The 16,230-nt window shown below is 48.1% G+C and overlaps 1 protein-coding gene across 1 annotated transcript in view; it reads right to left on the reverse strand.

The window, feature by feature from the left end:
* Positions 1-210: 210 nt before the first annotated feature.
* shroom1 (shroom family member 1) overlaps positions 211-16,230 on the reverse strand; it is a 53,335-nt gene continuing 37,315 nt past the window's right edge. The window contains exon 8 of the mRNA XM_038796023.1: positions 211-3,250. Within this exon, the coding sequence (XP_038651951.1) occupies positions 2,996-3,250 (255 nt within the window). The 3' untranslated portion in view covers positions 211-2,995. The remainder of the gene's footprint in view (positions 3,251-16,230) is intronic.

The raw sequence follows: 16,230 nt of genomic DNA on the forward strand, positions 1-16,230 counted from the left end.
GTCTGACATGATACACTGTCAGGAAGAGACACAATGGGCGGGATTCTCCTTTTCTGAGACTAAGTGTTGATGCCAACAGAGAACCCTTGGACTTTTACGACAGAAAGCCCGGCGCCGCACCTGGACCGATCCTGCTACCGTTGAGGCGCTAGCACCGGCGCCGTGTGGAACACAATCGATTCCAATGAAAAATGGTGCGGGACACGTCAGGTCCATGATCGATACTCAGGAGGCTGACAAGCTGTAGCCGCACACACACATTGCACTCACTACACACACTTATCCCAGCCACAAAGGTGGCACTGGTTGTACTGAAGCGCGCTCATACAGCTGATGGGTCGTCTGGGGTCAGGGGGGACACCTATATGACCCGTGGCACCAAGTTCAAAGCGGGCTGTTAGTGGTATGCACAGCTGCATGGCTGCCTTGTCGGCTGTGGTCATTGCTACAGTAACAAATAAACACAGATGTCGAGGAGCAGAAAGGCTTGGGAGTTCAGACGCACAAATGGGAAAATGCTTATAGTTCTGTCAATTCCATGAGATTCTCGATATTAATAGGCACATACAGGTAAAAACTGGTCATCATGATTTTCAAATGGTAAACAGCAGCAAAAAAGACCAATTTTGGGGTGTAACATCATTTATCTGATCGGTGATGCTGTATTGGTAAATGGAGCTTTGCAGGCATTCCGCACAACCACCACAAACAGGCATTCGACATCTTACCTGCGCAAATCATTGAAATGTGGTCTGCAGATAAATTGTGGGCCTGTTTGGGCATCTTGGTGGTCACAGATGCTGCCTGTGCAGTCCTGTTTCTGGTCCCGAAAAGAGGTCCAAACAAATTTTTAATCGCATAGAATACAAAAGCAAGGGGGTGAACGCTCGCTTGTGACCCATTTTGGAGGTCTTAGATATCAAGGTTGGCTATGAAGAGTGTGCCAAAAACATTCACTGAAACAGAAACTTGAAGAGAGAATTTAGTTATAAGGGCAGATTAGAGATAAAGCAGCTCTTTTCATTCAAAGAGAGGAGGTTATAGGAGATATGACAGAACTGTTCAAAATCATAAATGGTTTTGATATTGTGACAAAAGGTGGAATTGATTTTCTATCAGAGCTGGTTTCGAGCACCTGAGGGCAGGGTGGGTGTGAATTGCAATCCTGCATTTCAAGTCTGGGTTATTTCGATTCTCGGGTCCCATTTCAAAGGGACCGGTCCAGTTCCAAAGAAGATGCAGAGTAGTTGCCAGCAGGGAAAGTGATGGGTAGGACAGGCCTTGGGAAAGCTCTTTCAGGCAGGAAAGGGAGAGCCCAGGAAAGGGAAGCCATAGGTTTCCTTGTGACAACATACCTATTCTAACCCAAGACTCAAAAAGGAACTAAGCTCATTCAGACATCACAGTACAATTAACTATGGGATTCAATTGGTCAAAAGATGAAAAGGCAACAAGCAAAGGGATGGGGGCAGAGTGGTGGTTGGACATGATGAGTGGCGATTTTAACGATGTGCTTACTCCTGCTATTGATTAGACCAGCAGTGAGGTACAGGAGCGAAGATGGTTTTGGTCAGACTACTTGAAGGGAAGAAAGGAACTTCACCCTGACAAGAGAGAAACTTTGGAAGTTTGGCCGCGACTGTTGCACTTTCAGGCTGGTTATTAAACAGCTTGAGGTGAGTGAATGGTAAAGGGAGGAATCAACCAAAAATGTACCATTGTATAAAATAAATAAGGAAGCAAGCACCTGCTGGTGAAGAATTCAGAGAGGCTCTGGGCATGGGAATATTTTATAGACTGACAATAAACATTTAGTAGGAGTGTTGGTTTATCAAAGGGAGAACTATTGCCACTTCAGGCAGGAAATCAACCTGATCAAGATGAACTCATGCCTGAGCACTGCAGAGGTATGTTGTAATGTTATGTTTCTTTGCAATGAAAACAGTATCATGCGATTATGAGCAATATTGACTCAGATTTTGCAGGGGTAATTGTGGCATTCACTGTCATTATTCTTCTGAAACGAACAAAAACTTCTGGAGTCCACACACGTGAAGTTAAATTCAGAGATGCAGAAGTTACAGTCAGTGATTCTATGCTTCTTCAGAGATGTGCAGTTGAAAGTCTCTGCAGAACGCAATTAATTCAAAATCATTAACTGATGAGACCTTCCCTTTTTAAACTATTAGGCTTACTGTAAAACCCTGGAAAATGTAAACCTTGCTGAATGAGATGCCACTGAGTTTTAACAGCATACTAGGTTCATAATTATTGCTAACAAGCTCTCAGACACAAAAAGCAATCTAAACGAGTGGAATATTAAATTTCTCCATTCTGAGAAAATTCCACATTTTTAAATCATTTGAAAAAAAAATTAGTACATGATATTTCTACCTTTATGCATGTGTACGTCCAAATGTTTATTTTCCTCTGTAAAATGACAGTAAAAATTGAAGGATAATCAGTGCATTTGACTTCCTGGTTTGTTGTCTGTGAGAATTCTCTAATTTGATTGGTTGCTTCCCTTGCTTAATGACATGGCTGGACACCTGGAGATGCCCATAACCTGGCCCCAGATTCAAATTAACATTGAGAAAGGTGATATCCATGCCACAGAAATCACTAGATCTTTGCGGACAACCTTCTTCAAGGTCAGCAGCGAGCACCGTTCCTTCACTGCTGGCTACAAAATCTGGGCCCTTGTGCTTCATGGTTATCAACATAAATAAAAGCTTCCAGTAAGTTATCCAGGAGCAACAATATGCCATTAGCTGACTCTATCATTGTAGCATAGCCCCAATTCATTTTATTTAATTATCTATTTAAGTTATTGCACATAAAATAAAAGAAATGTATAGTTAAAATTTACTAGTTTTGGAATGAATGTTTTAACCTACTTTGTGAGCTGGATTACATAATCTATTTTTGACTTTAGTGGATTTTTCTTTTGGGGAAAGCAATGATCAGTTTAGTTTTGAAAAACGGCAAAATGAAGTCATATCTGAAGTGTGTTTTCAAGAAATTCAAGTTGCTCCTCAATCAGTTTGAGATTCTCTTCAAGTTCTTTTTGCTTGATTAACAAAGCCTTTTTCATTTGGACAAAGTGTCGACAGCGCTGAAGCTGTTCCTCGGTGAGGTAGTTTGTTAGGATACTGAAGATCACCCGTTCTCGGTGGTCTTGATGTTCCTTTAGTCCTCGGGCATCTTCATGCTGGCGAGAGAGAGTCCGGTGCCTTTCGTTCAACGATTGCTGAATGAAAACAACATGTATTAGAACTAGCAAACCTTCCTGTGGCACAAGCTGCAATAAGTCAGAAATGTGCTATTTTAGAAGGGCAGCAACATTATGCCGGTGAAAACAAAAAATATTATTCTGCCTTTAAAGAGCACTTGTCTCAAAGCTTGTGTCTCAGCTAAAAGGTAATACTGCTGACAATGCAGTACTCCCTCAGTGCTGCAGTGCTTCTGAATATTTACCATATTGCTGACAAGATGGTTGCACCATGGTTAGCACTGTTGCTTCACAGCGCCATGGTCCCAGGTTCGTTTCCCAGCTTGGGTCACTGTCTGTGCAGAGTCTGCACGTTCTCTCTGTGTTTGTGTGGGTTTCCTCCGGCTGCTCCAGTTTCCTCCCACAAGTCCCAAAATACATGGGGCGGAATTCTCCACTCCCCCATGTGGCGTGGGAGAATCGTGGGAGGGCCTCCCGACATTTTTTACACCCCCCGCGATTCTCCCCCCTCTGCTCGGAAAAATCGGCGCTCGCCGTTTTTCACGGCGAACGGCGATTCTCCGAGCCTGATGGGCCGAGCGGCCGGCCCTTCACGCCCGTTTCACCATGGCAGCAACCACACCTGGTCGCTGCATTCGTGAAACGGGCGCCAGATGCCAGTTTGGGGCATCTAGGGGCACGATTTGGACGGGAGCATTGCGACTGTGCTCGGGAGGGGACAGGCCCTCGATCGGTGCCCACCGATCGTCGGGCCAGCGTCCAAAACGAACGCACTCTTTCCCCTCCGCCGCCCGGCAAGATCAAACCGCCACGTCTTGCCAGGCGGCGGAGGAGAAAGACGGCACCGCGCATGCGCGGGTTCGTGCCGTCTGCGCGCTGATGTCATCCGTGCATGCACGGGTTGGAACCGGCAACCCACGCATGCGCGGATGACATCAGAAAAGCGCCATTTCCACGTCATTTCCGGCCGCGACCTCGGCCCGCTCCTAGCCCCCCGGGTGGGGGTGAATTAGGTGCGGGGAGCGGGCCCAGAGGCCCTCGTGAAGCTCGGTTGATTTCACGACGACCATCCCGATTTTTATCGGGAGCGAAGAATACCGCCCAGGTTGTTAGGTGAATTGGGCATTGTGAATTCTCCCTCTGTGTACCCAAACACGCATCGGCATATGGCGACCAGGGGCTTTTCACAGTAACTTCATTGCAGTGTTAATGTTAGCCTACTTGTAACAATAAAGATTATTATTATTATAAGGTGTTAGATAATTGTTCACTGGTATTTTGGAAAATGATCGGGGCTCCATGGATTTAGCACTGTGGAGGGAACCCAAGGCTCGGCAGAATAGGGAATTGCAATGTGGGGTTCAGTTGATGGAGTCTTCTGTAGTCTGGAAGTACCTGGCCAGATGATGGGATGTTAGTGAGGCCACACCCGGAGTATTGTGTTCGGTTTTGGTCTCCTTACCTGAGAAAGGACGTACTGGCGCTAGAGGGTGTGCAGAGGAGATTCACTAGGTTAATCCCAGAGCTGAAGGGGTTGGATTACGAGGAGAGGTTGAGTAGACTGGGATTGTACTCGTTGGAATTTAGAAGGATGAGGGGGGGATCTTATAGAAACATATAAAATTATGAAGGGAATAGATAGGATAGATGCGGGCAGGTTGTTTCCGCTGGCGGGTGAAAGCAGAACTAGGGGGCATAGTCTCAAAATAAGGGGAAGTAGATTTAGGACTGAGTTTAGGAGGAACTTCTTCACCCAAAGGGTTGTGAATCTATGGAATTCCTTGCCCAGTGAAGCAGTTGAGGCTCCTTCATTAAATGTTTTTAAGATAAAGATAGATAGTTTTTGAAGAATAAAGGGATTAAGGGTTCTGGTGTTCGGGCCGGAAAGTGGAGCTGAGTCCACAAAAGATCAGCCATGATCTCATTGAATGACGGAGCAGGCTCGAGGGGCCAGATGGCCTACTCCTGCTCCTAGTTCTTACGTTCTTATATCAGAGCATGGCAACAACAGGGGATGGAATCACAGGACTTTTCTACTGTGCAATAATTACCGAGCAATATTGTAGCAATATTCAGAATGGTTATCGACTTTGGGCATCTGGACATGGTGAAGCAGTGGGGAGGAGTTCTCAAGGCTTACCATTATGGGGACTTCCATATTCTTTCAAAGAAAAATGCAATGGCATCTTTTCCACCTGAACAAGTATACCTTGGGCTGGATTCTCCACTGTCGGGATGCTCCATTTCGCCGGGGGTTTCCCGACGGCTTGGGGCTGCCCCACAATGGAAAACCCCATTGACCAGCCGGCAAAACAGAGCATCCCACAGGCGTGCTGAACCAGAAATCTGGTGCGGCGGGACAGAGAATCCTACCCCTTGTTTTAATATCTCATCCAAACGAAAACGACATCTCTTACTCAATTATTTCGAATGTATACCAACATCAGTGATGCTGTAATTTTAACACCAAGGTCAGGTGTATACTCTGAGATTGTTGAGTCTCAATAATGATTTTGTCATTACAGATTATTGTTATGACATTCCAGATTCTTTCAACTAAATCTTTGGTCACATTTCTGACTAATGTGAGAAATGCGAGTAGGACAGTGATGTGCAGGTTTGGTGCAGTTAAGGGGATAGGGCAGGGGAGTGAGCCTAGGTAGGGTGCTCGTTTAGAGGGTTGGTGCAGACTCGATGGGCCAAATGGCCTCTTTCTGCACTTTAGGGATTCTACGAATTTGAATTTGCTTTGCTTAACTCCTCATTTAGTCTTGTCATCAGATTTTACAGAGATCAGAAAAATACTTTTATCAGGAACATCTTGAATGAAGGACTCATATCTTCCTCAGCGAGCGTTTCAAAATGAGAAAATAAACTCTGATATGCATGAATCAAATCAGCTGATCCGCTCTCAGTGGTTTAAGAATGTGCAACTTTAAGGTGACCTTTTTGTTCATTATTGCCCTGGAATGTTAATCCTTTCTCTAAGCAGTTGCTGCAACATATTTGAGCTCTGTGCTCCACTAAGATTGTACTGTTCAGTGTACAAGGGAAATCATCATACTCAATTGGTCTGATGATGAAATAGCGACTTGTGCCGATTCAGCTTGAATATCACTTTCAACTTTATCAAAACATTTCAGTAATATGAAGGCAGTTTCCTCAGACCTGGATAATGAATCAATCTTCCCGATCGAAACATTTACTCCTCTGTATCACTTTTGTTTAAAAAACATGGTTTTCCATTCCAAAACATGGTTGAGGCTGAGGCATGTTTTTGGTTCAGACAGAATGCAAGTATTTACATGCAACATTTAATATTTTAACAACTCAGGTACTTCATGTCCATGCATGCTTGCAGCCATGATTAAGTTATCTAGTTTTTGTGCCATATGACTTATTAACTCCTTTTATACCTTGACTGAAAGATGTTATGGTAATTTAAAAAGAAATTTAGAGTAACCAATTCATTTTTTCCAATTAAGGGGCAATTTAGTGTGGTCAATCCACCTACCCTGCACATCTTTGGGTTCTGGGGGCAAAACCCACGCAAACATGGGGAGAATGTGCAAACTCCACACGGACAGTGACCCGGTGCCGGGATCGAACCTGGGACCTCGGCGCCGTGAGGCTGCAGGGCTAACCCACTGCACCACCGTGCTGCCCCATCTTTTATATTCGTACCAAAATCACAAATAACATTCTGCATGACTGTGACAAAGGAAAATGATCCCTCCTTGTCCCTTCTGTCTGTCCACAGCTTTTGACATGTTTGGTCACACTATCCTCCCTCCGTGGTCTCACTCCTCTTCTCAATCTGACATCTCCAATTCTGGGCTCTTTTAAAAAAAATATTTTTATTCTCCTCCTTTTTCACATTTTCTCCCAAATTTACACCCACCAACAATAAACAATAATCAGTAACAAATATGTCAATCCCCATATCAAAAACAACGCTCCCATCCTTCCACCAACCCCCACAATTAGCCCGCATGTTCACACAAACAAATGATAAAAAAGAATTAGGGATCACCCATAGTCGCCATTAACATACACAGCCCCCCTCCCCCCAACCCTCCCACCCACCCCAACTAATGTTCGATGTTATCCAGTTCTTGAAAGTGCATAATGAATAATGCCCATGAACTGTAGAACCCCTCCATCCTTCCCCTCAGTTCAAACTTAACCTTCTCAAGAGTCAAGAATTCCAACAGGTCCCCCCGCCACGCCAGGGCACAGGGTGGAGAGGTTGCTCTCCAACCTATCAGGATCCGCCTTCGGGCGATCAACGAGGCGAAGGCTACAAAATCTGCCTCCGCACCCGTTTCCAACCCTGGCTGGTCCGACACCCCGAATATGGCCTCCTGGGGGCCCGGGTCCAGTTTCACGAGCACCACTTTAGAAATTACCCTAAAAACCTCCTTCCAGTAATCCTCTAGCTTTGGACAGGACCAAAACATATGAAAGTGATTAATGGGGCCCCCCCGCAACGTTCACACACATCTTCTACTCCTTCAAAGAATCGGCTCATCCTCGCCCTTGAGGTGTGCTCTGTAGACCACCTTCAACTGTATCAGACCCAACCTCACACACGAGGTGGAGGCATTCACTCTCCGGAGCACCTCACACCAGAACCCATCCTCCATATCCTCTCCCAACTCTTCCACCCACTTTGCATTGATCCCTTCTAGTGGTGCCTTCTCCTCTTCCAAAATAGCTCCATAAACCTCTGACACTACCCCTTCTCCAGTCCCCCAATCGTCAGCACCGCCTCCAGCAATGTGGAGGCCGGCTCCACCGGGAAGCTCTGTATCTCCTTTCTGGCAAAATCTCGAATCTGCATGTATCTAAACATTTCCCCCTGCTCCAGCCCATACTTCTCTTCCAGCTCCTTCAATCCGGCAAACCAACCCCTAAGAAACAAATCTTTTAGTGTCTTATTCTCCATCTCCTCACATTTCCGAAAATTTCGATCCCACCTCGTTGGCTCAAATCTGTGGTTCCCCCGAATCGGCATTTCCCTTGACCCTGTCCCCAAGCCGAAGTGTTGGCGAAACTGCCTCCAAATTCTCAATCAAGCTATTATTACCAGACTCTCTGAGTATTTTCCCGGGGCTATCGAGAGCGGCGCTGTTGCTAGTGCTTTCAATCCTGACCCCCTGCACAAACTCTCCTCCATTCTGCCCACTGGGAATCAACCCCTCTGATCCACCTTGTCCACATTCGCCACCCAGTAGCAATACATCAGGTTCGGAAGACCCAAACCCCCTGCCTGCCTTCCCCTCTGTCGCAGCACCTTTCTAACTCTGGCAACCTTCCCTCCCCATATGAACGAAGTAATCCTTCCCTCAATCTCTCTGAAAAAAGCCTTTGACAGGAAAATCAGCAGGCATTGAAAAATCAACAGAAATCGCAGCAACACGTTCATTTTAACCGCCTGTACCCAACCTGCCAGTGACAGAGGGAGACCAACCCACCTTGCCAGATCAGCTTTCACTCTCCCCACCAAACTAGAAATGTTGTACCTACGAAGCCCCCCCCTCTCCACTTCTGGGCAACCTGCACACCCAGGTACCTAAAGTGAGTCCCTGCCCTACAGAATGGTAGCCCCCCCACCCCGGCCGAGACACCACAAAATACTCACTTTTGTCTAGATTTAGTTTGTACCCCTAGAAAGACCCAAACACTCGAAGCAGCTCCAATATTCCCCCTATAGACACACTCGGTTCCGACACATATATCAGCAAGTAATCGGCATCTAAGGACACCCTATGTTCTATCCCCCACCCGCACTATTCCTTTCCATACCCCCGATCTTCTTAATGCGATGGCCAACGGCTCAATCGCGAGTGAAAACAGCAGGGGGGGGGGGGGGGGGGGGGAGACATAGGACATCCCTGCCTCGTCCCACGGTGGAGAGAAAAGTATCTCGAGCTGATGTTGTTTGTGCGGACACTCGCCCTCAGCTCCTTTTATAGTAGCTTCACCCAGTCCACAAATCTTGGTCCAATCCCAAACCGCTCCAGAATTGCCATCAAGTATCCCCATTCTACCCGGTCAAACGCTTTCTCAGCGTCAAATGCCACAACCACCTCTGTTTCCTTCTCCTCAGCCGGTGCCATAACAACGTTCAATACCCTTCTAATGTTTGAAAACAGCTGCCTCCCTCTCAAGAACCCCATCTGATCCTCACCTATCACCTTCGGGAAGCACTCCTCCAGCCTACCCGCCAGTAACTTCGCCAATACTTTTGCGACCACATTCAGAAGTGAAATGAGCCTATACGACCCACACTCCATCGGATCCTTATCTTTTTTAGCAACGGGGAAATCGATGCCTGCCCCAAAGTTTGTGGTAACACCCCCTTCCCTATCGACTCTTCAAACATCTCCACCATCAGTTTATCCTTGAATTTTTTATAATATTCCACTGGAAACCCATCCGGCCCTGCCACCGTCTCCGACTGCATCCTCCAATCGCATCCTTTATCTCCTGCTCCATTATCGCCCCTTCTCATGTAGCCCTGACCCCCTCCCATAACCTCGTGTACGCCAACCCATCTAGAAATTCCTGCATTTCACGGTCTCCCCAGCTGGCTCTGACATGTATAACCTCTCATAAAATTCCTCAAAAACCTTGGTGGTGGCTCCGGATCTGACTAAGAACTTCCCTGCCCTATCCCTCACATGAACAATTTCCCTTACCGCTGCCTCCCTCCAGAGCTGACCTGCTAACAGATGCCCCGCCTTATCTCCATGTTTGTAAACTGCACCCCTTGCTTGTCTCAGTTGGTGCACCGCCTTCCTGGTAGATAGTTGGCCAAAGCTCGCCTGTAGTCCCTTCATCTTTTCCAACTTCGCTGGGTTCCCATCTTCTGCATAACTCCTATCTACCTCCAACATCTCATCTATTACCCTCTAACCTCTCCTCTTTGTCCACCCTGGCCTTAAACGAAATCACCTCACCCCTCACCATCTCCTTTAGAGCCTCCCAGACAACTGCCTTCGACACCTCACCTGTACAGTTGAAACCTACATATTCCACAATTAACTTTTCAATTTTGTCACAGAACCCTTGGTTCCCCAAAAGTCCCACATCCAATTTCCACTCCGGCCTCTGCGCTACCTCTTCTCCAGTACCATATCCACCCAATGCGGAGCATGATCTGACACTGCAATTGCCGAGTATTCGGACCCCTTAACCCCAGCCAGCAAAGCCTTCCCCCCACGAAAAAGACGATCCGCGATACCTTATGGACTGCTGAGAAAAACGAGTACTCCCGTTCCCTCGGGTGCAGAAACCTCCAAGGGTCCACCCCTCCCATTTCCACCATTAGCCGAGCCAACGCCTTCGCACCCCCCCCCCCCCGATGGGACAGCGAGCGCGGCCATGACCTGTCCAACCTTGGCTCCTGCATCAAGTTCCATTCCCCCCCCCCCCCCACTATCAGTTTATGTGTGTCCAAGTCGGGAATGGCCCCAAACACCTTCTTTGCGAATCCCACATCGTCCCAATTGGGACCGTATACACTTAACAGCGCCACTAACCTCCCCTCCAGCGCCCCGTCACAATCACATATCTACCCCCCTGATCTGCCGCCACATTCTCCATCTGGAAGCATACCCTTTTGCTGACCATTACCGCTACCCCTCGAGTCCTTCTGTCAAATCCAGTGTGAAACTCCTGACGTCACCTGGTCCTTCACCCTCAAGTGAGTCTCCTGCAGCATTGCTACATCGGCTTTCAAACTTTAAAGATGCGCAAGCACCCTTGACCGGATCTCCTAACCCCCTCATGTTCCACGTGACTATCCTAACTAGGGTTCTCTCATACCCCGTCCCACCTTTCTTTCCACCATCATCATACCACCGGGCCCTGCCCCATGAGCATGACCTGCCCCTATCCATTATTAACATTGAACCACTCCCCCCCCCCCCTTCCCAGAACCCACCTACATTTCCTCTCAAAAAAACATCTCCCAGCATCAATCCCCCCCCCCCCCCCCCCCCCCCCCCCCCGCTCCCTCGCCTCATAGGCCCATCGAAACCTGCTAACCAGGCTCCAATGTCTTCAGCCCTCCTCTCACCTTACCTCCGTTCACTAGCCGACTTTACTTAGCTAGCACGGGTGGCTCCCCCCCCCCGCCAAGGTACCGTCCCCTCCCACCCAGTCCCAGAAAAAGAAAAAACAAAAACACAATCCAACCCATACAATTTACTAAAATAAGATATAACCGTTGCAACACAGAATGCCAATCAACCCAACCAATAACTTGAACTCTGTAACAATGTAAAGAGAAGTAAATTACAATGCACGTCAGTAAAAAAGAAAGTTACAGCATTTACACATTTTCCAGCTCCCCAATCACAGTCCACAGTCTCTCTTCCAGCTCCGCTCCTCACGTCTAACCCAAGCCTTCTGCCCTCACGAACGCCTCAGCCGCCTCCGCTGTCTCGAAACAAAAGTCTTTGGCATCATACGTCACCCTCAGCTTCGCTGGGTAGACCATATCAAATCGCACCCCCTTTTTGTACAGTGCCGCCTTTACTCGCCCGAACGCTGCTCGTCTTTTTGCCAACTCCACCGTCAAGTCCTGGTAGATCCGAACTCCAGCACCATCCCACTGCACCTCGCGCTTCTGCTTCACAAAGCTGAACACCTTCTCCTTCATGCAATACTTATAGAAGCAGATAATTGCTGCTCTTGGCGGCTCATTCACTTTGGGCTTTGGACTTAATGACCGATGAGCTCGGTCCAGCTTGTACCAGGAGGGGTTCTCACCATCCCCCATCAACTCCGCCAACTTCTTAGTGAAGTACTCTGTTGGCCTTGGGCCTTCTGTTCCTTCGCGCAAGCCCACAATTCTCACATTGTGCCACCTGGAGCAGTTCTCCAAGTCCTCGAGCTTTGCTCGGGGTCCTCTGTTGACCTCCACCACCCTCTGCAGTTCGCCCCCATCAAGGTGAACTGGTCGCTGTGCTGCGACACGGCCTCTTCCATATCCTTCATGCCCTGCTCTCTCACCTCGGCTGATTGTCTTTGCCACAGCTACCCTCACCAGGGCGATTGTATCCTCCAACAATGACCTTAATGCACCCGCCATCTCCTTCCTCAAAGCTCCATGTGCCTCGCAAACAGCTTTTCCAGCTCCACCGCCATCACTTCGGTCATCTTCTCCACCGTAAGTAGTTCGGCCCCACCATGCGGTCCGGCATCCGCCATCTTGTCAGCACTTTTCGCTGGTCCTCTGATTCAATGGCGAGCACACGTTTCCTCCCTTCCTTGAGACTGCTTTTCGCAAGCTTTAACAACTTATTCTTATTCCTTTTTTTTCACCTTTCTTTCCTTCTTCATTCTTTTTTGTTATTATAGAAAAAGAAAAAAATTCTTCCTTCAAAAAAAAAGAGAAAAAAAATACTTTCACCAAGTTTCTTTAAAACTTCTTTCTCTTCTTTTTTGTATTCCTCCAGAATGTCCCTGGGGACCGGGCTTCAGTCTTCTTACAACATTCTAGGCGGGAGCCACCCGACATCACACCAACATCGCAGCCTGGCTTCATTCCTGCCCCCCCCCCCCCCCCCCCGGCTCCGAGCTCTGCGGGTGCTGGGCCCGACGAGAGAGCGAAGAATCAGGGAAACCCCCGAGAGCACTGAAAATAGTGGCCACCAGCGGGAGCTCCATTCGATGCGGCTGACCCGCTCGCAAACGCTACCGGAAGTGCTCCAATTCTGGGCTCTTGATCATCCCTAATTTTAATCACTTCACCACTTGTCTGTGCCTTCAGTTGCCTTTGGCCTAAACTAAAGAATTCTCTCACTGCAGGGTTCCACCTCTCTACCTTGCTTTCCTACTTAAGATACGCTTTAACCTAGCTTTTGGTTATCTTACCTAATATCTCCTTTTGTGGCTTGACGGAATGTTGCTTAATAACACTTATGTATGTGCTTTAGGACATTTTATTAAGTTAAAGGTGCTACATGAATATAAGCTCATGTTAATTTATCTTCAATTTTTTTGAAAAGGCTATTATTATTTGTCATTTGTATGCATGAAATAATGAGGGTCCTACACTTCTCATAACTGCCACATGTTCATTATTCTGCTGAATGCTCATATTATTTAGGAGTCTAAAACACCGAGTCTGAAACTATTCCTAATTTAGAAACGCATGACAACAGACAAACAGTATCAACAACCTTGAAAGTTTGAAGTAAACTTCTTCTATCACCGCAATACTTATCTCTGCTTTTCTTTTGTTCTTGCAACATCAGTGAATATGCATGTTTCAGTTATCTGCCACGTGGTCATAAAGCCAAGAGAGGATTGTTGCAAAATCAGTAACTGAGTGTAAATGCAGTGCTTTCTGTAAATGGTTAGTCAAATTTGCTTTAAGCTAAGGCAAATAAATATGAAAGTGCAGGGTTATAATAAACACAGATTCCTGCAAAACCTCTGGACCCACATCTTCGTTTCCTGCAGTTAAGGCAGAGCCTGTGCAATCCACAGGTAATCATCATGAAGTCAGTGGGCGCAATTCTCCCAAAGGTAGACAAACAGCCGACGACGGAGTGAAACCCGGAGTGTTTCACTCCAGCATCGGAGGCCGCTCCTCTCCCCCTATCCCCCCCCCCGGGAGAGGGGGGGGGGGGGGGGCTAGGAGCGGCGGCGCGTGAATTCCACGCGCCGGGCCTTGACGCTTGCGTCAAAGCGGTGCGCCGGGAATGATGCAGCCGGCGGCGCCGAAGTTACGTCAGCCGCACATGCACAGGTTGGTCGGCGCCAACCCGCGCATGCGCGGTTGCCGCCTTTCCCTCCGCTGCCCCGCAAGACTTGGCGGCTTGATCTTGCGGGGCGGCGGAGGGAAAAGAGTGCGTCTTTTAGAGACGCCGGCCCGACGATCGGTGGGCACCGATCGCGGGCCAGACATCTGCTGAGCACGCCCGTGGTGCTTGATCCTCCATCCGCCCCCCACAAGCCCCATACTCACTGGTTGCGCGCTGTTCACGCCGGCAGTGACCAGGTGTGGTTGGCGCCAGCGTGAACCGGCCAGGTTCGACAGGCCGCTCGGCCCATTCGGGCCGGAGATTCGCCGGTCGCCGTGAGAAACAGCGAGCAGCGATTCTCCGAGCGGCCTGTCGCAAAGCGCAACATGCCATTTTGGGGGGTGTGGGAGTATCGCGGGGGGGGGGGGGGGCAGCATGGCGTGGCGTGATTCGCCCGGCCCTCCCGCGATTCTCCCACCCGGCGTGGGGTGCGGAGAATCGCACCCAGTGTTTTTATTCCTGCAATGCCCCCACCCAACTACTGATTGGGTAAAGTGTTTTTCACACAAGCACGAGATAATTACAGATGAGGGAAACCATTTGGCCCATTTTAATTAATTCACGCAGAAAACAGGTGTGGCAGAGAATCCCGCCCACAGTTTCCACAAGTCCAACTGGAAATCTATTTTACGTATTCATTACTCTTCACGTGAAGAAAATAGTGATATCAATTCTAAATTTATATTTTTTTAGTTTGAACTACTTTGTCCTGTTCTCACTTTAGAATTGTATTACCCTGACTGCTCTGGATCTTGCGGGCTTGAATTTTACCAGGCCCCCAGGTGGCAGGCAGAGAGGGCAGCAATAACATTGCATTGAGTGGTCTTGGGACAGCTGCCCAATGCAGTCCCGGTGAATTTTCCCAGTAGCGGACCAGGTGCCGATAGTCTATCTGCTCCTCGGATAATTAATATCCTTGTTGGCTGCTATTCAGATGAGCCGCTCACACTTTGTAGGTGGCCCCCTGCCATATGGGGAAGATGCCAACTTCATGGAGGCAGCCTCACTGCACTAGCTAGAGGCCACCAGAACGAAACACTCCATGCTGCATGACAGAGAAGAGCCGGTGGCAGGAAAGGCAGTCCCTTCGGCCCCACGGGATCACAGGTGAGCGGGCAAGATGGATACAGAACTAGCTAGGTCATAGAAGGCAGAGAGGAGCAATGGAAGGGAGCTTTTCTGATTGGAGGGATGCGACTAGTGGTGTACCGCAGAGATCGGTGCTGGGACCTTTGCTGTTCATAGTATGTATATATGATTTGGAGGAAAATGTAACTGGTCTGATTAGTACGTTTGCGGATGACACAAAGGTTGGTGGAATTGCGGAGAGCGATGAGGACTGTCAGAGGATACAGCAGGATTTAGATCGTTTGGAGACCTGGGCGGAGAGATGGAGTTTAATCCGGACAAATATGAGGTAATGCATTTTGGAAGGTCTAATACAGGTAGGGAATATACAGTGACTGGAGTATTGACAATCAGAGAGATCTAGATGTGCAGGTCCACAGGTCACTGAAAGGGGCAACACAGGTAGAGAAGGTAGTCAAGAAGGCATATGGCATGCTTGCCTTCATTGGCCGGGGCACTGAGTATAAGAATTGGCAAGTCATGTTGCAGCTGTATAGAACCTTAGTTAGACCACACTTGGAGTATTGTGTTCAATTCTGGTCACCACACTATCAGAAGGATGTGGAGGCTTTATAGAGGGTGCAGAAGAGATTTACCAGGATGTTGTCTGGTATGGAGGGCATTAGCTATGAGGAGAGGTTGAATAAACTTGGTTTGTTCTCACTGGAACAACGGAGGTTGAAGGGCGGCCTGATAGAGGTCTACAAAATTATGAGGAGCATAGACAGAGAGGATAGTCAGAGACTTTATCCCAGGGTAGAGGGGTCAATTACTAGGGGGCATAGGTTTAAGGTGAAAGGGACAAGGTTTAGAGGAGATGTACGAGGAATGTTTTTACACAGAGGGTAGTGGGCGCCTGGAACTCGCTCCCGGAGGTGGTGGTGGAAGCAGGGATGATAGTGACGTTTAAGGGGCATATGAACAAATACATGAATAGGATGGGAATAGAGGGATACGGACCCCGGAAGTGTAGAAGATTTTAGTTTAGATGGGCAGCATGGTCGGCGCAGGGCCGAAGGGCCTGTTCCTGTGCAGTACTTATCTTTG

Source organism: Scyliorhinus canicula, chromosome 4, assembly GCF_902713615.1.
Source record: "Scyliorhinus canicula chromosome 4, sScyCan1.1, whole genome shotgun sequence".
NCBI lineage: Eukaryota > Metazoa > Chordata > Chondrichthyes > Carcharhiniformes > Scyliorhinidae > Scyliorhinus > Scyliorhinus canicula.